The sequence below is a fragment of the Mauremys mutica genome, chromosome 6, assembly GCF_020497125.1.
Source record: "Mauremys mutica isolate MM-2020 ecotype Southern chromosome 6, ASM2049712v1, whole genome shotgun sequence".
NCBI classification, from domain to species: Eukaryota; Metazoa; Chordata; order Testudines; family Geoemydidae; genus Mauremys; species Mauremys mutica.
Genome location: NC_059077.1, coordinates 24,173,629 through 24,196,789, shown reverse-complemented (window position 1 = coordinate 24,196,789; position 23,161 = coordinate 24,173,629). Strand labels below are relative to the sequence as shown.

Sequence of the window (23,161 nt, the reverse complement as noted above, 5' to 3'; positions counted from 1 at the left end):
TACCAGAGGTGCTGCTTCTTCCAAGTGACTTATGGGGTGTTCTGCTTATTGAGCAGTAGTTTCTTACACTTTATTGTGTAGTTTTGAAAGATTGTTTGTTTCATTATATCATATGGCAAATATATCGTATCGAGAGAAACTTTAAAAATATCAAAGTATAGTAAATAAATTTAAACCCCCACCTCTTTCAAAATGTTAGGTTATAATTCCCTGAAATGCAAAGTTAATGGAAATATGATTTTTATAGCAGTACTGAATAAATCTGCTGAAACAACAGGGAGGTTTCCATGTAATGTCTAATATGTAAGCATTCCTGTTTTAGTTATGCGAAATCAAGGCAGTTTGAGACTGATTTTCAACACCAAACTCTGGACTCAGATGGCGATAGAAAGAGCAAATCGCAAGAGTCTGTGCATCACTGCGACAGACCTAGAAGACCATTCTGTTAAAGTATTTCTAATACAGGTAAGAAAAAATTGAAAAAGAACAAGTATCTAGAACTTGGCAATTTAGCTTGGATTCCTTGTTCTGGCAAGCCTCCTTATGGTAAAAAGTGTAAGGCTATAACATGTACACAATTACCATTGAGGTCAATTGCTGTTTTGTGCAAAAAGCTGAAGGTCTGATATGGCCCAAGGAGATAACCAGATCCAGGGCCGGCTCCAGACCCCAGCGCGCCAAGCGCGTGCTTGGGGCAGCATGCCGCGGGGGGCGGCTCTGCGAGTCGCCAGGAGGGTGGCAGGCGGCTCCGGTGGACCTCCCACAGGCGTGCCTGCGGAGGGTCCGCCGGAGCCGCGGGACCAGCGGACCCTCCGCAGGCACGTCTGCAGGAGGTCCACCGGAGCCGCGGGACCGGCGACCGCCAGAGCACCCCCTGTGGCGTGCCGCCGTGCTTGGGGCGGCGAAATTGCTAGAGCCGCCCCTGACCAGATCACTGTATTAGACAGCCAGCAGGAGTCACTATCAGTGATCCATGGAACTGACTACTCCATGGTGCTAAATAATGTTAAAAGATGCCTAAAATATATCAACACACTTTCCTGATTTTTTTTTTTTCCTTCTGTATAGAAACAATTGCTATAGTTGCTTCAGGGATATTATTCAAAGTGATCAGTGCGGGGGAGTAGTCCATGCAATTGTGACTAGAAGGGCAGGTGGTCCACAAGAGTCGCCAATAAGATATATAAGAACATAAGAATGGTCATACTGGGTCAGACCATTGATCCATCTAGCCCAGTATCCTGTCTTCTGACAGTGGGCAGTGCCAGAAGCTTTAGAGGGAGTGTTCAGAACAGGGCAATTATCGAGTGATCCACCCTCAGTTGTTCAGTCCCAGCTTCTGTCAGTCAAAGGCTTAGTGACACCCAGAGCATGGGGTTGCATCCCTGGCCAACTTGACTAAAAGCCATTGATGGACCTATCCTCCATGAACTTACCTCATTCTCTTTTGAACTCAGTTATAGTTTTGGCCTTCACAATATCCCCTGGCAATGGTTGACTATGCATTGTGTGAAGAAGTACTTCCTTATGTTTGTTTAATAGGCAGCAGATTTATTTTCATTGGGTGACCCCGATCCTTGTCTTATGTGAATGGGTAAATAACACTTCCTTATTCACTTTCTCCACATCATTTGTGGTTTTGTAGGCCTCTATCATATTCCCCCCCTTTTGTCATCTCTTTTCTAAGATGAACAGTCCCAGTTTTTTAATCTCTCCATATAAGAAAGCTTTTCCATAACCCTAGTCATTTTTGTTGCCCATTTCTAATACTAATATCTCTTTTTTGAGATGCGGTGACCAGAACTGCATGCAGTATTCACGGTGTGGGCATACAATGGATTTATATAGTGGTGCTATGATATTTTCTCTTACTATCTATCAGTTTCCTAATAGTTCCTAACATTCTGTTAGCTTTCTTGTCTGCCGCCACACATTTAGCAGCTTTTTTCAGAGAACTATCCAAGATGACTCCAAGATTTCTTTCTTCAGTGGTAAGAGCTAATTTAGATCCCATCATTTTGTATGTATAGATGAGATTTTTCCCAATGTGCACTATTTTTGCATTTGTCAAAATTGAATTTCATCTGCCATTTTGTCGCCCAGTCACCCCGTTTTGTGAGATCTCTTTGTAACTGTTCAGTCAGCTTTAGACTTCACTATCTTCTTGAGTAATTTTGTATCTTCTCCAAACTTTGCCACATCACTGTTTACCTACTTTTCCAGATCATTTATGAATATGTTGAACAGCGCAGGTCCCAGTACAGATTCTGCTATTTATTTCTTTACATAATGAAAACTGACCATTTATTCCGACATTTTGTTTCCTATATTTTAACCAGTTACTGATCCATGGGAGGACCTTCTCTTATCCCATGATTTCTTACTTTACTTAAGAGTCTTTGGTGCGGACCTTGTCAAAAGCTTTCAAGTCCAAGGACACTATATCAACTGGATCATCCATGTCTACATGCTTGTTGACACCCTCAAAGAATTCTAATAGATTGACGAGGCACGACTTCCCTTTACAAAAGCCATGTTGACTCTTCTCCAACAAATCATGTTTATCTGTGTGTCTGATAATCCTGTTCTTTACTATAGTTTCAACCAATTGCCTGCTATTAAAGTTAGTCTGGAACCTTTTTTTAAAAAGTTGTCATTACATGAGCTATCCTCCAGTCATCTGGTATAGAGGCTGATTTCAGTGATAGGTTATGTATCCCAGTCAGTAGTTCTGCACTTTCATATTTTAGTTCCTTCAGAACGCTTAACAGGGGAGCCCCATCCTTCAGAACTCTTGGATGAATACCATCTGGTCCGTGCTGCTGACTTAGCAATGTTTAATTTACCAATTTGTTCCCAAATCTCCTCTCTTGACACCTCAGTCTAGGACAGTTCCTCAGATATGCCTAAAAAGAATGGCTCACTCATAGCTCAGGTTCAAAGATATATGAACAAGTTTGAGAACCAATGAAAAAGGCAGCTACTTGAGTCTAATCTATAACATTTGCAACCCTAGGCTGACTTTGTCCCTGCAAAGCTGCATATTCCGGTGATGACAAATTACTCAGTTGACAACTGAGCTAATTTCTGCTGAAACGCCAACTCTGAATTGCTCTCAACTGCTTTCTTCTGTGCGTGGCTATGGTGAAAGGAACGTTTTTGGCTTCTGCAAATGTGAGCAGCATGGAAGAAGAGCCAGATACTCTACTGCTTTGCAACTCTTGCAGTCGCTTACACCTGTGCAAAGTGAATATAAATTGGGTATAAAACTACCAAATCAGACTAGTATCTTTCTACTCTGAATTTGTACAGGTGTAAATGAATCCACATGGTGCAAAGCAGTGGAGTATCAGGCCCCAGAAGACCATGTGCTTTCAACTACTCTACAGTAAATTATTTCCTTCCAACTTCACTAGCAGAGTTCATGGCATCTTTTTATTTGTTAATTAGAGAAAACTCATTCTTGGTTGTTAATTCTGTTTTTACTTACTTCTAACCAGAAATATGACTAGGAATTTTCACAATCCATATATGTTTTATTATTTTCAGAAGTACATTTTGTTACTGAGGAGTTGCACAGAGTCAAGAATATTAAGTATTCAATAAAAATTGAGTCATTCACTGAGATGAATCATAATTTTTGTTTTAAAGTTGCATCCATTATCTCAATAAGGAAAACAACCAACAATTATTTTTTAACAAATTCTAAAATACAGACCATTAAGACAAACTTAATATTATTTGTATTTAAGTCGATTTTCTCACGAAGTTACTAAATTGGAATCTTACATAAATTCTTTTGACTCCAAAGGACAGTAAGTGTCTGATGAAGTATCAGAGGGGTAGCCGTGTTAGTCTGGATCTGTAAAAGCAGCAAAGAGTCCTGTGGCACCTTATAGACTAACAGACGTTTTGGAGCATGAGCTTTCGTGGGTGAATTTCGTGGGTGCATCCGACGAAGTGGGTATTCACCCACAAAAGCTCATGCTCCAAAACGTCTGTTAGTCTATAAGGTGCCACAGGACTCTTTGCTGTCTGATGAAGGGATTTTAGCTCTTTTCAGTCCTTTTAAAATCTCTCCCCTTTGCATCTGCACTTCAGTGGTTGGTTTGGATGCAGTCAGAGTTATTTTGCAGTTATTTTCAATGGTTGTATGCACTTTATTTTCTACAGGCAAGTTCAAAAGATACTGAGTACCTGTATACAGCAATACATCACCGTCTTGTTGCACTGCGAAGCTTTGCTGAGCAAGAATTGGATGCAAATCAGGTTGACACAGAGCCAGAAACAGCCTTTCATTCATTAAACTGTGATAGTGATGATGATGATGAAGAAGATGAAACAATAACTCAAGTGAGCAGCAATGAATCAGGTAAGCAGAACTTTTCCCGAGACTTTTGTGCTCCTTTGAACTTCACTTGGTGCCCTGAGAATTCCATTTCTACCCCCTTTTATTAACCTCTCTTTTCCATCCAAGTGCCTATGTTATGGTGACCCTCTCTCCAGCACTGAAGTAGGGTTTTATTTTGACAGGCTTGTGTCAACACTGCCAAATTATTTTAAAATAAATAATCAGAATAGTCTTTTGACAGAGGACTGAGTGTCAGGATATCTGGGTTAAAAATTTTCAAGCTTAAAGTTAAGGCTCATAAACGCACACTTGGATATCTCAGTTGACATAGTCTGTAGCGCTGCGCTCAATTTCCACTTACTTCATTGGAAGTTGAGTCCACTTATATCAGTGCTACATACAGCTTGTGGTAGTTAGTCTACCTGAACCATAAAAATGGTCATTTGAACCAAACTTATGTAATGTCTGATTTCTTTTAAATATCAACCTATGCTGACAGACTGTAACAGTCATTTATGTGTGGTAAAACTGGTTGACAATGCAAGCACCAGGAGATTTTATACTGTTACAGGACATTAACAACTTTGATAAAGTGATAGATTCTGTCTACCAGGAGATTTATGGGGCTAGACACCCTGCCCAGGTTTAATCTGCTTTCACCAGTGGAACAAAGACTACAACCCCCACTGGTGAAGAGTCCACCTAAAGCAGGGTGTATTTGAGCAAGATGCTCACAAATCCCACTCCAGTGGCAGTAAGCACAGCCCATAAAGTAGCTGGGGTCAACCGTGGAGAAGTCAAGGGACTCTAGAGATACAGTGGCCAGAGCTGAAAGTTGCCTTTCCTTGGTGGAAGGCAGGCACTATGCTGCCCCAGTGGGGAGATTCACCCCAGGAGAGTTGCCGTTGTTCATGTAGGGGTTGTAAATTGCAAATACGTCTTCTCTCAGGAGGAATACGGCAATGATGTTTGAATTATCATCAGCCATGTGACACTTCTCCTTCCAGTGGAGCTGCAGGCTGTTCCCTTTTTAGTTTTTAAAAGAACTCTTCAGCAAGGATCAAATCACATACAAATAACAGTTTTGAGTGACTGTTTACTTTAGGAAACAAACATGCCTTTTTTCCTGTTAGCAAGAATATGACAGTTTACAATACTTATTCCCATAATCATTTGTTGTATCTCTATAATATTCAGTTCACAGAACAAAACATGTCATTATTGGGTGGGGTGGGAGGAAGAGGCAGTGGGGAAGGAAGCATGTGGGATAGGGCAGGGGACAGTGGGGAGAGGAAAGGGGGAGGGATGCGGAAGAGAAGGAGATTGGTGAATCAAGGGAGGGGAGCAGGAGCCCAGCATCCCCTTAACAGCAGCTGGGGCTCCCCTGTTAAGCAGGCCCATCAACCTCACCCCGATGAGCCCCACCCCTCCTACACCTCGACCACCCTAATGAGACGCCCACATGTGGACCCACACCCCACTGATCCCCAGTCAGCTGCACCCGGACCCATACCTCCCCCAGCACCCGGACCACCACACTGAGCCCCAACCACCTTCATCTGGACCCAGTTGTAGAGTCCCATTGCCCTTGCACCCAGAATCCCCCAATGATCCCCTGTGCATCCATTTTCCCCCAATGAGCTCCCTGTACCCAGATTGCCCCACACAGAACCCTCTTACCTCACACCTGGATCCCCCTACACTCAGCCCCTCCACATTTGGATCCTGCTGGTATGAGCCTGCCTGCCTGCCCACACCTGGTGCAGACAGGCGGGCCCCGGGGTGTTCTGAGGCAGGCCCAGCCTTTGCAGTGTGTCTTGGTTAGGGCAGCCTCACCATCAAGTCCCTGATCTCGCGCCTCCGTGCAGGGGCGGGCAGTGACGCAGGGTGATCTCCCACCTCCATGCAGCCAGTGGCCTGTGCTCCCCACTGCCATGCTGGAGCCTGCACATTTTACTGCTGGGGGCATTGTGTGCCAAAAAATTAAAAATTCAGCACCAAAAAAGAAAAATAATTGCAAAATTCTGCAAATTGTATTTGTCAAAATAACACTACATAATCACACCAATTTCAATTATTTTGGTAATTTATTTCAAAATACCTGTCAGCAAGTATGTCTGTAACACACACACAATTTCCCCCAGGAGTAAAGAGTTAAAGGACCCGCTATGACAACCCTGTTCCTGTTTCTCTGCCCCCTTTCCCAGAGTCCAGCTGGGAGGCCAGACACCCACAGAACCCCCCTCCCCCCTCTGAGCCCTGCCATGCCCCCCCCCGCCTAGATACCTGCACCCCCTCCCCTCTAGAGCCCAGCCATGGGTCTCCCCCCGGCCCAGATACCTGCATCTCCTTCCTCCAAGAGCCCAGCCATGGGCCCCTCCTGGTTCAGACACTCACCCTTCTCCCCCGAGAGCCCAGGGATCCAGAGGGAGAAATAGCCTGATGCTCGGTCCCACAGGCTTGCACGGAGTTTCCTGTGTGCCACCCTCTCCTTCCCTCAGGGCATGCTGGGAACTGCGGCTGCCAGGAATCCTCTAGCTCCCTCCCCTTCTCTCCCAGCAGTGTCTTCTGTGTGTGAGCTGGGCTCTACCAAGTCCAGCAGACCCTAGTTGCAGCTAGCAGCACTGCAGCCCATTTCTGTGGGGGAAAGGAAGTTCTGCCCACATTAATTTCTGCAAAATTCTGCATTGTGCAGTGGTGCACAATTCCCCCAGGAGTAATGACATTTATTTATTGACAAATAAAATTTGCAGAATTTTATAATATTGTGTGCAGAATTTTTAATTTTTTGGTGTAGAATTCCCTCAAGAGTAGAGTGTCTACTCTTTGGTCAGATGCACCTTTTCCCAGCAGCTCTCCCTCAGCTTCTTTCCATGTCTTACCAGCCTGGAGAAAGCCTCCTCTGCCAGCTGAGTCATTTGCATTCTCACAGACAACTGCTGCCTGGAAGTTTCCTGGATACAACTCCTTGGCTATCACAGGCATGGTAGCTGCATCTTGATTTAAAGAGACAGTTTTTTGCCACAAGCATATCAGGACCAACGTCCTGGAAAACTGGGACCTGGGTTGGGGTACCCTCCATCACCCTTTTCTCTATCCCCAAGAGGTCAGCTGTGTGACTTGCTCCCCTCCAAAAGGTCAGTTATTCAGTTCCCTCTCTGAACCTAAGTCTCAGGATGCATGCCTGTGTCCACTCTGTCCTGGGCATCCTCTCCCAAGTGACCAGTGAGGAGACATTCTCCCACTATTCTTTCCCCAGTTTCCTTCTTTGCCGCCTCCATGCCCCAGGACACTCTTTCTATGCTCTCTAGAGCGGGATCTATCCCTTGTTCAGCTGCAATGTGCTGGCAGCTCACCCCCAGACAGTTTTCTCAGTGACGGGCACTCCACCCTCCTCCCTTCCTGAGGAAGTGTTGCCTTCAGCTGCAATGCAGAGCCTGTCTCAATCTCCTCCACTCTTGGAAGCATACTGCTTCCATCTGCTGCAGAGTAATCAATGAGATTTTTCTCCCTTTCCTTCGGCAATTCCTGGGACTATACTCTTTCCCTCTCGGGTCCCAGCATAATGTTTCTTCTTGCTGTGGGCAAACACCTTAACAGCCTGAGCTATATGGAAAAAATCATTCCCACTAAGTATGTCAACCAAGAGACCTTCCATTACCCCCACAGTCAAAACACTTTCCAAATCTTCCCACGCCAATGAATTCTAGCTAGTGGCACAAGGAATCTGGTTCCACCCACATCTACAATTTCTGCCATTTAACCAGGTAATATGTTGGCATTTGGTGCTACACTCTGATTAACCAGAGAAATCTGTGCCCCTGTATGCTTCCACCGTAAGTATTCCCTGTCATTAATTCTGACAACATTAACGTGCTCCATGTCTAATTGTGCAGAGGCTAGTCTCACAAAACCAATATGATAAGCCTCAGGTGCCTGAGAAATTCCTGTGATGATCATAATGGTCCCTTCTGACCTTAAAGTCAATGAGATGGCAGCATTAACTATTTGTTGTCTGCTTCCTCCCAGCACAGGGCATTTATTCCTCAGGTGAGCAGTTGAATTACGATAGCACCTTTTGGGCTTTTCTGGTTTCACAGAAGATTTGAGATAGGGATTAGAAGAATGATGTTGGGGAGATGAGTGCCCAGCCTCCCAGCCACCCTCCTTTTTTCCAGGGGTAAAACAGGTACACTGCTTCCCACCAAGTTTTATCTCCTCTTTCTGTGGTTACTCTCAGTAGATGCCTGGGTCTTCTCAAAGACATCAGCTAGAGATGCCATTTTATCCAGTTTTCACATTTTTGCCCCATAGACTCTGTTTCACTTCATCTTTACATATGCTTAGGAGGTGCTCCTGAGCAACAAGGTCAAACGTTTCTTCAAAGCTTTCAATCCCTTTTCCCCTCACCCATTTTCCCATCAGATCTTTCATGCTGTTTACATATTCCCCATTACTCATACCAGCATTTCTCTTAAGATTCCTAATTTTTACCCTCTATGTTCCAGGGATAATCTGAAATAATTTCAAAACCGTTTCTTTGAATTTGCAATAATCTAAAGCATCCTGAATTTGCATTTCATTGAATATATTCAGAGCTTTACCAGTTAACTTTGCAAGCAAAGAGGGGATTTTCTTGTCCTCAGGAATCTCATTAATCACACACAGCCTCTCAAAGGTAGTAAAATATTCTGTAACGTTGTCTGTCTCTTTGTATGCAGGACACAATTGTTCCCATTTATGGATTTTTGGAGAGGTGGAAATCAGTGGTGAGGGAAGGTTCTGGTTCTCCAGCAAGGCCAGTTGGTGTCTCCGCTTTTTTACCTTTTCCTCAGCTGCTTTGGCTTGCAGTTCTAAGGCCTGCTGATGTGCGAACTCCTCTGCTTGATTCTGAGCCCCTATTTCCAGTTCCTTTAGCTCCAAGATTTGTTGATGTACTTTCTCTCTCCGGCCACCTGCAGTCTGAACAGCTCTAACTGTGCAACCTGGACTGTGGGACTGCTGAGCCCTCCAAACCCACCAGCCTGGGTTGTCTCTCACAGTGTGATGTTAATATTAAACTACAAGCCTCTGTCAGGCAGTGCACTTACACAGCCATCCACAGGCAGGGGCACATCTAGTTACATGAATTATCTCCCAGCCAGTCATGAACCAGCAATAGAGAGGCCCCAGCCAGTTCCCCCCAGCTCCCCAGCCTTGCATCCAAACTGTACTATCTGGCACTGGTCAGAAGCCTGGCCAGCATAAGCTCATTACCTAGTTCACCACTCCCTCAGTGTGGAATGGATTTACACTAGCCTTTGTAGTCTGAACTGAGATTTCCCAAGCACTTCACCCAAAACCACACTGTTTTAGGTAAAATATAAAATAAATTTATTAAATACAAAAGGATAGATTTTTAAGTTGTTATAAGTAGCAGGCATAGAGATCAGAGTAGTCAAACAGATTGACCTGCAAAAGTGTGTCTGGCTGTTCCAGGGTTAGCTAGTTAAATTACATGTATATAACCAATGAATACATCATATCCAGACATTAACCTATTACTCTATTATGAAATACTGATTTGATTTAAAGTGTGAATATACTGAATATATTTAATTCTATTTCAGATCATTCTAGATGGATCCGCAGACAGCCTGTTGTTTGCTCATGACAGCTACCTATGATTACAGCAATACAGTTGATAGCTCATCTTGCTGAAAATTGTAAACCATCTCAGCAGTCTTGGAGTAAGGAAATCCTATGCATTCACATTCTATGATTTTCAAGCAAAGATTAACTTTTAGGACAACATAAACTTAATACAGCAGAAATGGACTTCAGAAGCACTTTAAGGATTCCAATGTTAATTCCTTGCGCTGGAATAGGAATGACAGGGTGGCCTCTGGTATTCAAGAAACATTACAAAGCCTTCCAATTTGGAATTAATCATATATAGAGACATTAATAATGTGATGGATTTTATATCTAATCAAGGTTCATTCATCATATTGATGGAGAGAATCATTTAACCATCAGATAGTGATATTTCTAAAAAGATATTTATTGTTTGTTTCAGTTATGTAATGTCTGTCCATAAAAAGATGCATATTATGAACACTTTAAACATCGTTTTATTGGAAAGAGCCATTGTAGTTGTTTGCTAACATTCAAGGTCCTATGCTGCAGTCCGTATTCATGCAGAACTCCTTGTGAATGAGAGTTTCATATGAATTAAGTCTACAGAAACTAACCTTTAATTAAACAAGATCTTTGTTTTGAAAATATCTTATATTGTTGATTGGAGTTAGGATACCGTTTTTAAAATGGTAAGAGATGGGTCTGATTCTGTTCCTACTGCAGTAAGTTAGAGTTTTGTCACCAACTACAGTTGGATAGGATCAGGCTTTAGGAAGCATCTGAAAATTCAACTGTAATGTTTTGGGGCACATCTGTTTGCACACATGAAAACTCCCTTTGCCTATACAAAATAAGTAATTGCACAGATAACTGCCTATTTGTCATGTGCAAATGGATGCACATACATTATTTCTGGAGACCTGCTACAACTTTTGCCTTAAATTGGTGAGCTAAACTAGAGTTAAATATAATAACTTTATTATTAAGTATTGGTATTCCTGAACACTGTTTCCTTTGATGATGGAAGTCTACCAGCCATCCTAACACATACAATAATCCAACCAGTATTAAAGGAACCATCACACGATGGTAGCGACCCCACCAAATACTGCCCATTGTCTAACCTCTTTTCTAACTAAGATGATTGAGAAACTAGAAGAATACTGGATCCCTCTCAGGCCACTGCATGTTAAAAAGACAGCATTTGATGCATAGGAGCTCTCTGCTCTTCTTGCCAACAGAGAAAGGAAATACCCATATTCATCGTTCTGAACCTCACTACAAAATTTAATACCATTGATTATCACATATTTGTTTCCTACCACCAACGGCTGCAGATGTGAAGAAAATGCCCTAAAATGGCTCAAGTCTCTTCTTTTAGACTAGACCCCGAGGTTTGTTATGGCTTCTCCATCTCAAAAGATGTAATCTGCAGAGTCCACCCAAGCCTCAGTTCTCCCGTTTCGTTAAACATCTATATGAAGTTGTTGGGAGAAGTTGTGAAACATGGGTTTAGGTGCCAGCACACCATGAACATTCAGCTCCACAACATTTATTTTAAAATAATAAACAGCACCATCTCCCAGAATTCTCAATACCTCACCAAAATTAGCACCTGCATGAAGAGCAGTTGGCTAAAACTGAATCTGGGCAAGGCTCAGGTGATGCTAATAGGAAAAGGGAAATGCCACTGTAAGAGCATCTGCCCTCAAATTAAGATAGGTCACTGCTTTGGGATCCTTTTGAATCCAATTTTAGTGATGTCAAATAGCCATAAAACCAAAAAATGCTCTTTTTTTTTAAATCTGTGACTGACTGTAACCCTGCTGATCAGTTTCACACCTGTCAATGGAGATCTCTGCATTACTGACTTCCAAATTTTATTATTGCAACTCATATCTAGGAACAAAACTACACATTCTGAAAAAACTTCAGCTGTTATAAAAAGCAGCAGCCCATGTGCTTAGCAACAGGTTATGGCGAGAATGTTGGCCAGGCACTCCACTCTCTGAACTGGTTTTCCTCTGAAGGCAGAGTTTGATTCAAGATCTATCATGATAGCTAGATCCTATTCTGTGGGGAGTTTTGACTATCTCAAAGATTTGCAGCCATGACTTCCCACAACAACTATGTTCTTTTACAACCACAAAACAGTCAACAAAGGAAGGCTCAGGAGTGAGATACAGAATTTTCATAGAAGCTGGCCCAAGACACGTTCCCAGAAGATGCACTGAGTTTGTGATCATTCAGAATTAAATGAATAACCTATCTCTTGTGAGTTTGCTTTCTGCCCCCTGAAAGTCTACACACCCACATGCGCGCACACACTTAATAACTAATTGAGCTGTATCTTCTTTGAACTGGGAAGGAAGAAAGAGGTGTTGTTTCTATTTTTAACTACTTTGGAGGTGTTCAGATATAATGGTGATAGGGGCCATATAAATACATAGGTAGAATTAAAAACATATTCATGGTGTGTTTTTAATTTTGACATCTTTTTACATTTGTGCTATTTTAGTATTGTTGCAAAACATAGCTTTTCAAGGTAACATCTATTACTATGAAATACTTTAACTCGGTATTGAGAAAGTATTTGAGTTTATTGCAGCATATAATAAAACAATATTATAGCCAAACAATTTACAGATAACTTGCATTTTCAGTCTAATTAGATGTCTTCTTCTATGTCCCAACTATAGCTCTAAATAAATTTTTTTTAAAAGGAAAGCTGTCCCTTTTATTTTTTTTATTCAGGGTGAAAAAATTGTGAAAAAAGTCAGTATATAGCTTGTGCGGACAAAACTTCCATTGAAGCCAATGAAAGATTTGAACATACAAGGAATGCAGAATCAGACCCTTAATCATTAACTCAGCTTCCAGCTTCTTTTGAAAATTGTAACTCACAGTTCCTGAAAAAGGAACAAATATCTGAGTAGTCAACATTAAAGATTATCTGCTTCTGATAGAGTGATAGGCAATCTGATAAAAATTGTTTGATGGACAGTGTGGCCCACGTGATTAATAATGGAATTTAGAGCCTTTCACCTTCAAGTCAGCAGGCTAAATCCTTACCTCAATCTTGTTACCATTTTATGTCTTTCAGTGACCTATTTAAAATGAGTTTATAGTTCAGTACACTTCCTAGTGAACAGGAGTCCACATCACCAAACCACCATTGCATTAGTCACTAATTTTTCATGCTACTGGCAATCTATGCAGAGTGGCCAAGGACTGAAAACATAAGGGGACTGAATCCCACTTCCTCTTGAGGTAGTTTTTCTGTGACTTAAAATTGAGGCATATTGGCAGGGAAGTTTGGGTAAGTTTGGACTGCTACTCCCGCTCCTGTACCAGTTCTTTTGCGAAAAATGCAGACTTCGGAGCTATGTTATCTTTCACAAACACTACAGTCACTTGAAAAATTAACTCTAACTATTTCAGTGTATTTATATTACTTTTAAATTTGTAGTCAGTGAAGTTAATCGACCTTCATGCTGAAGACGTTTCCCTTGTATAAGCATAGATTGTCAAGGAGAGAAAACAGACCTGGGCTCTGAAGAAATTAATTAAACTAAAATAAGACTTGCTCCAGAGGAAATCTGGACTTGCCATCTCTCTGAGGGCTTCATGCTCTCAATATATTTTTTCTTCATATTAAAAGTTTTGGCCTTCTGCATGCTCTTTGTTTTATGACTAACCAACCTTCTTTGGAATCTGTGAAGTAAACTCTGTGGGCCAATTTCTGCCCCGATTTTCAACTCATGTAGCCACACTGACTTCACTGGAATTGCATGTAATGTAAATCAGGGCAAAATTTGGCTGCAGGAATTCAATTCCTATCTATGGCAATTAGTGGGGACCGAGCATAGGACTCTGTTTTCTAAACAGAGGTTTCTAATGTGAGTCTGGAGCTCCTTCAAGATTATTATGGTAGTAAATTGAAAAATGTCTGTGGTTTGAATGACCTTGAACACTGCAGTAATAGAAATAGGATGAAATTTAATAGTGCAGGGTGTAATATCATGCACGTAGGGATTAAACAAGAATTTTTGCTATAAGCTTGAGATGTTTTAGTTGGAAATGACAGAGGGGGGAGAAAGACCGGTTGTATTGGTCAATCACAAGATGACTACGAGCCACCAATGTTATGTGGCTGTGGAAAAGGCTAATGCTAGGATGGATCAGATGAGGTATTTCCTGTAGAGATGGGGATGTGTTATTACCATTATACAAGGCACTGATGCAACTTCATTTGGAATACTGTGTACAGTTCTGGTCCCCCTTGTTCAAGAAAATGAAATGAAACTGGAACAGGTGCAGAGAAGGGCTACTAGGATGATCAGAGGAATGGAGAACCAACCTTATGAGAGGAGCCATAAGGAACTTGGCTTGTTTAGCTTAATCAAATGAAGGCTGAGGCGAGAGATGACTGTTCTCTATAGATACATCTGAGGAATGAACACCAGGGAAGGAGATGAGTTATCTAAGGTAAGGGTCAATGTTGACACAAGAATAAATGGATATAAACTGGATGTCAATAAGTTTAGGCTTGAAATTAGACAGAAGTTTCTAACCATCAGAGGAGTGAAGTTTGGGAACAGCCTTCCAAGCAGAGTAGTGAAGGCAAAAAAACTAACTAACACAGGGACAGAGGATTTGATGTCCACTGTTTCACAGTTTCCCTCCTTTCATTTATATAAATTTAATTGTGGAGCAGCAGCTCCACAAATGAAGATAATGAAAGGAAAGAAGCCTCTTTCTCCTACTAAGGAATCTAAGCAAAGGGGTAGATCACCCCATAAATTTGAGTCGGAGAGTCCTTGCAGCCTGTAAGGAATACTACTGAGGCTCTGGCTAAAATCGGTATCAAGGCATCAGTGTCACCTAAGAAGCCTCGATCAGAGAAGTCTACCAGGCAGCACAAAGAAGCACCTACCATGGTACCACCTAATACGTTGAGGCACCAAGCTCCATCCACTGCTTCTACACTTGCCTCTGTACTGTCCCCACCTCAGAGCCATAAATATCATCTAAACTGGCACTGGACTTCTTCTTCAGTACTATCATCTTCATCATGCACCTCCCACAAGACCAAGAGGAACAAATTCAAGCCGTAATTTTGGAGGGTCAGTTAATAGCGAAAGTTTCTCTGAAGGCAGCTCTTGATGCCACTGACAGCTTCTAGATCCCTAGCCACTGCTGTGGTCATGCAGTGAGCATCTTGGCTACAGTCTTCTGGACTTCCTAGAGGAACAGAATACTGTTGAAGACATCCCCTTTGAAGGACCTAAGCTAGTGATCCCCAAACTTTTTTGCTCGTGCCCCCTTACCTGGTCCGTGCCCCCAAGAGCCACGGTTGGGAGCCTTGGTGGGAAACCGGCGCCGCTGTGGCCCGGAGCGGGGCCGGGAGTGGGGCCGGGAGCGGAACTGTGGCTGGGAGTGGGGCCATGATCAGGGCCAGGATCGGAACTGTGGCTGGGAGTGGGGCCATGGTCAGGGCTAGGGCCGCAGCTGGGGCCGTGGTTGGGGCTGGGAGCCAGGGGCTGAGGTCAGGGCTGGAAGTCAGAGGCCACAGCTGGGAGTGGGCCCATGATTGGGGCCAGGAGCTGGGGACCATGGCAAGGAGTGGAGCCACGGCTGCAGTTGGGGCCGTAGTCGGGAGTGGGCCTGCAGCCAGGACCAGAGCTGGGGACAGAGTGGCTAAATCCTATGAATCAGAGAAAGCTTGGCCTTTCAGCCAAACATAGGATTGAGTCAGCAGTTCTGAGTTTCATTCCTTCTTCTGCTGACTTCCTCTGTGATGTTGCGCAAGCCATTTAACTCTGTACCTCAGTTTCCCATGTAAAATGAGAATAATGTCACAGTTCTGAGTTTTAATTTAGAAATGTGTTTTGAGAATGTTTAAATTTATTAAAGTTTAAATGCTAAGTAGTAATATTACTACTACAAATTCAAAGGGCCCAATACTTGATTTTCTAGCTCTAGAATACTTCCCATGACAAAAAAAAAAAAAGCCCATTATACACAAGCATGTACCTGCAACAATGGCTTAAGTTAGATCACCTTGCAGTAGGGAAAGCATGACCAAACAAGTTGAAAATAGTCCAAAAGGACTATGTAACATGTGAAGCATCAAGTCCTACAGGAATAACAAATCAAATGTCACAAAGGATCATAAAGCAGGTACCATTCGGAAAAGAACCATAAAATATCTTACCTGTTGTAATGAAGCGGCCTCTGGTGGGACACTATTGAGAGTATCAATTCAGGACAAATTGCTTAGAGCAGAGCAGTCACAGCCCAAAGCTGGGGGTCCTTTATTACTAAGGCACACCAAACCAACCAGAGAGGGCTTCAGTTTTACCCCACTGACTAACCAGAAGTCATACAAGCAATTCCCTCAGATATTCCAGTTCCCTTGTGTCACCACCAGCACCTCTCCTTATGGGGATGAATGGTTATGAAAACCAATACACCAGCAAAAGAAAAAAGGTTCTCCTGATCCCTAAGGACCAAGACCCACACCCAGGCCAACATACAAATTAGATCTCATCCACAAATCACGCTGTTGCCAGTCCTTTAGAATCTAAAGGTTTATTCATAAAAAGAAATATAGACGAGAGCTAAAATTGGTTAAAGGAATCAATTACATACAGTAATGGCCAAGTTCTTGGTTCAGGTTTGTAGCAGTAATGGAATAAACTGCAGGCTCAAATCAAGTCTCTGGCGTACGTCCAAAGATTTGGATGGGCCATTGTTCAGAGCTTCAGTTTGTAGCAAAGTTCTTCCAGAGGTAAGAAGCAGGATTAAAGACCAAATTGAGGGGGTTCCAGGGCCTTTTATATCCTCTGCTATGTGAAAGGCCACCCCATGTTCTTACTGTGGAAAATCACAGCAGCAAGGTGGAGTTTGAAGTCACATGGGCAAGTCACATGTCCATGCATGACTCAGTTCTTTACAGGTAGAACAGCCATTGCTCACATGCTACCTTGTATCAGAGGGGTAGCCGTGCTAGTCTGGATCTGTAAAGCAGCAAAGAATCCTGTGGCACCTTATAGACTAACAGACGTTATGGAGCATGAGCTTTCGTGGGTGAATACCCACTTCGTCGGATGCAAGTATACCTGCCCTTGGAAATTTCCACTACTTGCATCCGACGAAGTGGGTATTCACCCACGAAAGCTCATGCTCCAGAACGTCTGTTAGTCTATAAGATGCTACCTTGAACGTTCCCAGGAAGGCTCCTCAGATGTGGATTGGAGTTTCCCAAGGTCCATTGTCAGTTAAGTATTTCTTGATTGGAAACTTAATCTGAAAATTCCTTTTTCAAGAAGCTGACCAAATGCTTCACTAATGCTACTTAGAATCAAATACATTGAGATACAAGTACATAGCCAATATTCATAACTTCAAATACAAAAATGATACATACAGACAGCATAATCATAACCAGCAAATTACAACCTTTTCATAGACACATTACTTGACCTCCTTTCTACAAGATTTGGTGTAACTATAGGACCTTGGTTGCAACAATGATTTATACGGTCACAGTTCATGTCAATAATGTCACACCTATTCATTACCACTCTTATATCCAGTTGGTCCAATAAAAGATATTATCTCACCCACCTTGTCTCTCTAATAAAAATGTATGCAAAGATTCCCTAGGGGTGCTCTTAGAGTGGGGAAACATTTTAGCTCTCTTTGTAAGATGTAAAGGCAACTCACATCTTGATTACGACAAGATGTTTTTTTTCTGGCTTGACAAATGCAATCTTGTCCTGCTCCTATCCATTCAGTGTTACTGGCATGACCGAGTGGAGCAGGCAGCCCAGGCTACGTGGAGGGGGGTCATGGCATGGCTTGGGGATAGCGTAGGGCACAGCAGAGGGAAGGTTGTGGCAAGGCCTGGGGTGTAAGGTCTGAGACCTTCTTCTGCAGTAAAATCAGCAGCCCTGAGCTAAGTTGCAGATAGTCACATCCTCAGTTTACATCTAAATTGCACCAAAACAATGTAATATCAGGCTGTTAAGAAGGTACTCCTGTCATAATAGTACCCACCATCACCAGATAAAGAAACAGATCTTACGATGTTTAAAGAAAATGTTGCTTGATAGCATTCTGTCTGGCAAGAAACCACTTATCAAGTTATGACAGTAAGATCTATACTTTTCAATTGTTTTGCCTTTATGGCCCTGATTTCTCTATTGTTTATCTGTATGGTCTATGTCTGATTCTTTAATTGATTCTGTCTGTTGCATAACTAATTTTGCAAGATTGGAACCAACTAAGGTGGTGGGGCATGACTGGTAAAGTAGTGTTTCACAATATGTTAGGACTGGTTAAAGAATTATTTCGTAATACTTCAATAAAAATAATTGGCTAACATACAAATAGTCAGGACTCAAGTTTCACTATAAAAATTGGGGTCCAAGAAGAAATGGAAGAAGAACCTAACTCCAGAACACAGGCCAACATCAAAGCTGCCAAAATCATCACACCCTGCCAACCATATACTGTTCAGAGGCTGGAGTCCTGGACTACCTAATCCTGACTGGCCACCAGGAAAAGTTTGTTCGCCTTATTGGGAGAGGTGAGCACTGTATGTTTAGCATGTGTATTCTTTCAATCAATTGTTAATAAATATAGGTTAAGGATATTATTGTATAAGGCTCTTTCACTGGGAAAAGGCCCTGCAGACCGTAAAGCCCTGAGCCCACCGGGAATGGGTGTTACCCCGGAGCCCATGGCGGGGTAAAGTTGGGTCCCTTACTTCCTGAGTACCCAAAAGAGAGAATGGGGGGTGAGAGCCCTAAATTGTCTGTGAAACAGGGGTAGCCTGGGGCACAGTGTGTGTGTGGGGAGACTGGGGCACAGCAGGGTAGGATCGTGGCACAGCCCCGGGGGGTGTAACTGGGGCACAGGGTGAGGGGGACTTGTGGCATGGCCCTGGGAGTGGGAGGGCTGACTGAGGCACAATGGGGGGCTGTGGCCATAGGCAGTGTCTTTATGAGTTGTTGGGGTGTGCTTGAGCCCCTGCTCCACCCCAGGGCCCACCCCTACTGCATCCCTTCCCACCCCTGCTCCACCCCATTCTGCCCCCTCCCATGAGCACAACCTGCCCTCACTCCTCCCACATGCTGCTAAACAGCTGATCTGCAGCTGATGGAAGGTGCTGGGAGAGATAGGGAGGAGCTGATCGGTGGGGCTGCTGGTGGGTGCTGAGCTGCCTATGTTTGTGGCACAGGCCAGGGGAGGCAACCTGGGCTTTGCGGACAGGGTTGTGGGTGTGGCAAGACCTGGTGGCGGGGAGGTCAGACTGGGCTTTGTGGATGGGGTCATGGCAAGATCCGGTCAGTCTGGGTTTTGTGTGTGTGTGGGGGGTGTGAGTTGTGGCAAGACAGGGGGTGGTGTTCAGCCAAGCGCACAATAGGGGGGATCATGGCACAGGCCAGGAACAGCCTGGGGTCCTGGCCCTCTGGGCAGCTTACTGTACACAATGGGAATCGTGGCGTAGCAGTGGTCAGCCTGGGGTACTTGGGGGTGTGTGTGTCACAACGCAGACCAAGGTTTCACCGGGGATACGGGGTGTGTGTGTGACACAGGAGGGCAAGGTGGGGTGAACATGGGGGTTCGCGGCGTGGGGGGTATCAGCTAGTGCTAGTCAGAGCCCGCCCGTAGCACGACACTGTGGCTGGGGGTCACACGGTGCTCTCTGTGTACTCTGCCTCATGGCTCGCAACACAGCGAGCCTGCCCGGGACAGGTGGCAGTTTGACAGCCCAGCGTCCCCTGCCCACCGTCAACAAGTCCCCTGAGGGAGCGCCCCACCCCCTCCGAGCCGGTTCTAACTGGCTCTGCGATGGCAGTTGCTCTACAGCTCGCGCACCCACCTCCTCAGTTCGAATTCAATCGCTATCTCTTGACCCCTCCCAAAACCCGTGGGGACACAGAAGAGACTGGTGCGGGAAGGGACGCGCATGCGCACCCTCAGTAATCCCAGCACAGAGAGGCATTCTGTACTGGCTGAGGTAAATAAACAGCCCACGGCCTTTTCCTCCCGCCCTTCCTCGGTTTTGCGTTCTCCTCCACCTGATTGGTTGAAATGTGCTGTTCATCCTGTCAGCAGGCGGGGAAAGTTTCCCCTATTGGTTTGATTGCGTGTGGCGCATGCGCAGTCCACATTGTGTTCCGGTGGGTGGGTGTGTCTCTCTCCCCTAGCCCCTGTGTTGGGCGCGTGCGCAGTCTGTTCCGTGCGCTGGGTCCGCAGGCTGGCGCGCACGCGCCATGTGTATTTAGCGCTTGGGAGGAGGCGGTCGCTGGTTTGCTGGCTCTGTCTCCGCCCCCCCTCGAAGAGCTGCGCGGTTGGAGCGGCCAGGGGTGGGCTGTTCCCGCCGCACGCTCCCGGCCATTACGGCCCCGGGGGTAGCGGAGCCCGGGAGATGACCTGCTACCCGGGCTTCGTATGCGGCTGCCGTTGCGCAGCCAGCCGGGCGGCCGCCCTGCGCTCCCTGCTGAAATACCAAGCAGCGGCTGCGGCTTCGCCTCTCCTGGCCGGGCTGCTGCTGCCCGGCGGGCTCCAGCGGCGCCTCCTTACGCGCAGCCGGCTGAGCCCGGCCGAGTCGTTACTCCCCCCCTGCGCCGCCGGGTTCCCACCCCAGCGACTCCTCCAGCAAGAGAGCTCAGGCTCGCCCGGACCCGGACCCTTCGCCCTGGGCCAGCAGAGCTCTTCTGGGTTCGCCCTGTCGCGGCTGGATCAGCGGCGGGGGAGGAGCGCGGGTAGCGCGGGGCTCCCCTGTGGCGGTGGGTTCCGCCCCACCCGGGTCGTGGTGGTGGCCAAGACCACCAGATACGAGTTCGAACAGCAGCGCTACCGCTACGCGGGGCTCTCGGAGGAGGATCTCAAACAGCTGGTGAGTGCGGCACAGCTCGTTACCCGCAGCCAGACTGGTACCCTCGCCCCTACGGTTCTCAGCGGCCACGAAGCCCACCTAGGATAATCTCAGCCCTGCCACCTGCTCCAGCTTCACCCGTTCAGGGAAACAGGCCAGATTAGCCCCCGATAAAGCGCTTTTCAGGGGGCATAGGCAGGTCTGTGGGCACTTAGAGTCAAATAAACGTACTGGATAAACTCTCAGCATCGCTCCACAAGTGGGGTAGGGAGGTGCACTGTTGTTACCCTTCAGTTTGAGAGAAATAAGATCGATGAGATAATATCTTTTATTGGACCAAATTCTGTTCGTGAAAGAGGCAAGGTTTCTATCGCTGTGAAGCTAAAAAGCTTGTCTGTTTCACCAGCAGAATTTGGGCCAATACAAGTTGCTACATCACCCACTTTATCTTTCTCATTTCCTGGCACCAGCTGTGCTACAGCAACACTACAAACAACCATGCAGTTTCACACACTGCTTTCAGACATTAGCACAGAGCTGCAAAGCTTGGGTTACATATATGGCAGGTGACCAGTTTAGACTTAAACACCAGTGTTACTTTTTGGTTTAAAGAAAATAAATTATGTAAACTCTCAGCAAAATCTAGACTGTATGAAAGTATCCTGATAGTAGGAAGTTGATTACAACTGAACTGACCATCATTGCTCAATACCAGCTAGAAAGATCCTTTATAGAATATTCAACACAGTAACAGAAAGGGAGGTGATATGTCAAAGGGTGGATTTGATTTAAATCGTAAGTCAGGAAGACTGGATTTAATCATGGATTTCTACATAAGTGTATTCTTGTTGGTTGTTATAACATTAATACATATTCTTCACAGGTAGAGGAACTTCATTAAAATATTCCCAAATTGGGTCTCTTTTATGGCCTGCTGCCATTATAGGTTTTCCCTTCTAGTGAGAGAATGGTATGGTAGATCTCAAATCAGTGAAGGCTACGCTCAGACCTCAATACTTCTGGAATATGCTGCTCAAACAGTTTCACTTTTATTTCTACTGCCTGTCCCTCCCTTCTCACATTTATCTCCAGACTTCTTCCCACCCCAACTACAACAAAATCCTCCCCTTAGGCCTCTCAGAAGCCTACTGTTGTCAATTGAGTACATACAAAATGCAGTTATCAGAGTAGCAGCCGTGTATCCGCAAAAAGAACTGGAGAACTTGTGGCACCTTAGAGACTAACAAATTTATTTCAGCATGAGCTTTCGTGAGCTACAGCTCACTTCTTCGGATGCATAGAATGGAACACACAGGCAGGAGATATTTATACATACAGAGAACATGAAAAGGTGGAAGTATGCATACCAACAAGAAGAGTCTAATCAATTGAGATGAGCTATCAGCAGGAAAAAAAACTTTTGAAGTGATAATTAAGATGACCCATAGAAGGTGTGAGGAGAACTTAACATAGGGAAATAGATTCAATTAGTGTAATGACCCAACCATTCCCAGTCTGTGTTTAGGCCTGAGTTAATTGCATCTAATTTGCATATTAATTCGAGTTCGGCAGTCTCTCTTTGGAGTCTGTTTTTGAAGTTTTTTTGTTGCAAAATTGCCACCTTCAAGTGTGTCACTGAGTGCTTAGAGAGGTTGAAGTGTTCGCCCACTGGTTTTTGAATGTTATGATTCCTGATGTCAGATTTGTGTCCATTTATTCTTTTGGATAGAGACTGTCCGGTTTAGCCAATGTACATGGCAGAGGGGCATTGCTGGCACATGATGGCATATATCACGTTGGTAGATGTGCAGGTGAACGAGCCCCTGATGGCGTGGCTGATGTGATTAGGTCCTATGATGGTGTCACTTGAATAGATATGTGGACAGAGCTGGCATCGAGCTTTGTTGCAAGGATAGGTTCCTGGGTTAGTGTTTATGTTGTACGGTGTGCGGTTGCTGGTGAGTATTTGCTTCAGGTTGGGAGGCTGTCTATAAGCGAGGTCTGGCCTGTCTCCCAAGATCTGTGAGAGTGAGGGATCATCTTTAAGGATAGGTTGTAGATCTTTGATGATGCGCTGGAGAGGTTTTAGTTGGAGGCTGTAGGTGATGGCTAGTGGCATTCTGTTATTTTCTTTGTTGGGCCTGTCCTGTAGTAGGTGGCTTCAGGGTACTCTTCTGGCTCTGTCAATCTGTTTTTTCACTTCAGCAACATGCCTCCAGCTTCCATCCAGGACACACCACACGATCCATTGTCTACAGCCAAGCTCTAAGATACAACCGTATTTGCTCCAATCCCTC

The 23,161-nt window shown here is 44.6% G+C and overlaps 2 protein-coding genes across 4 annotated transcripts in view; both read left to right on the top strand.

Annotated features, from left to right (window-relative positions):
* RANBP3L (RAN binding protein 3 like) overlaps positions 1 to 10,620 on the top strand; it is a 41,927-nt gene extending 31,307 nt beyond the window's left edge. Inside the window, exons 14-17 of one of the 2 annotated variants that reach the window (XM_045021540.1) lie at positions 323 to 465; positions 4,174 to 4,372; positions 9,073 to 9,149; positions 9,961 to 10,620. In XM_045021540.1, coding sequence (XP_044877475.1) covers positions 323 to 465; positions 4,174 to 4,372; positions 9,073 to 9,149; positions 9,961 to 10,017 — 476 coding nt within the window. In that variant the 3' untranslated portion in view covers positions 10,018 to 10,620. The remainder of the gene's footprint in view (positions 1 to 322; positions 466 to 4,173; positions 4,373 to 9,072; positions 9,150 to 9,960) is intronic. The other variant, XM_045021541.1, reaches the window with a different exon arrangement.
* A 9,694-nt stretch (positions 10,621 to 20,314) lies between these two features.
* NADK2 (NAD kinase 2, mitochondrial) overlaps positions 20,315 to 23,161 on the top strand; it is a 56,034-nt gene continuing 53,187 nt past the window's right edge. Inside the window, exon 1 of one of the 2 annotated variants that reach the window (XM_045021725.1) lies at positions 20,315 to 20,885. In XM_045021725.1, the coding sequence (XP_044877660.1) occupies positions 20,415 to 20,885 (471 nt within the window). In that variant the 5' untranslated portion in view covers positions 20,315 to 20,414. The remainder of the gene's footprint in view (positions 20,886 to 23,161) is intronic. The other variant, XM_045021724.1, reaches the window with a different exon arrangement.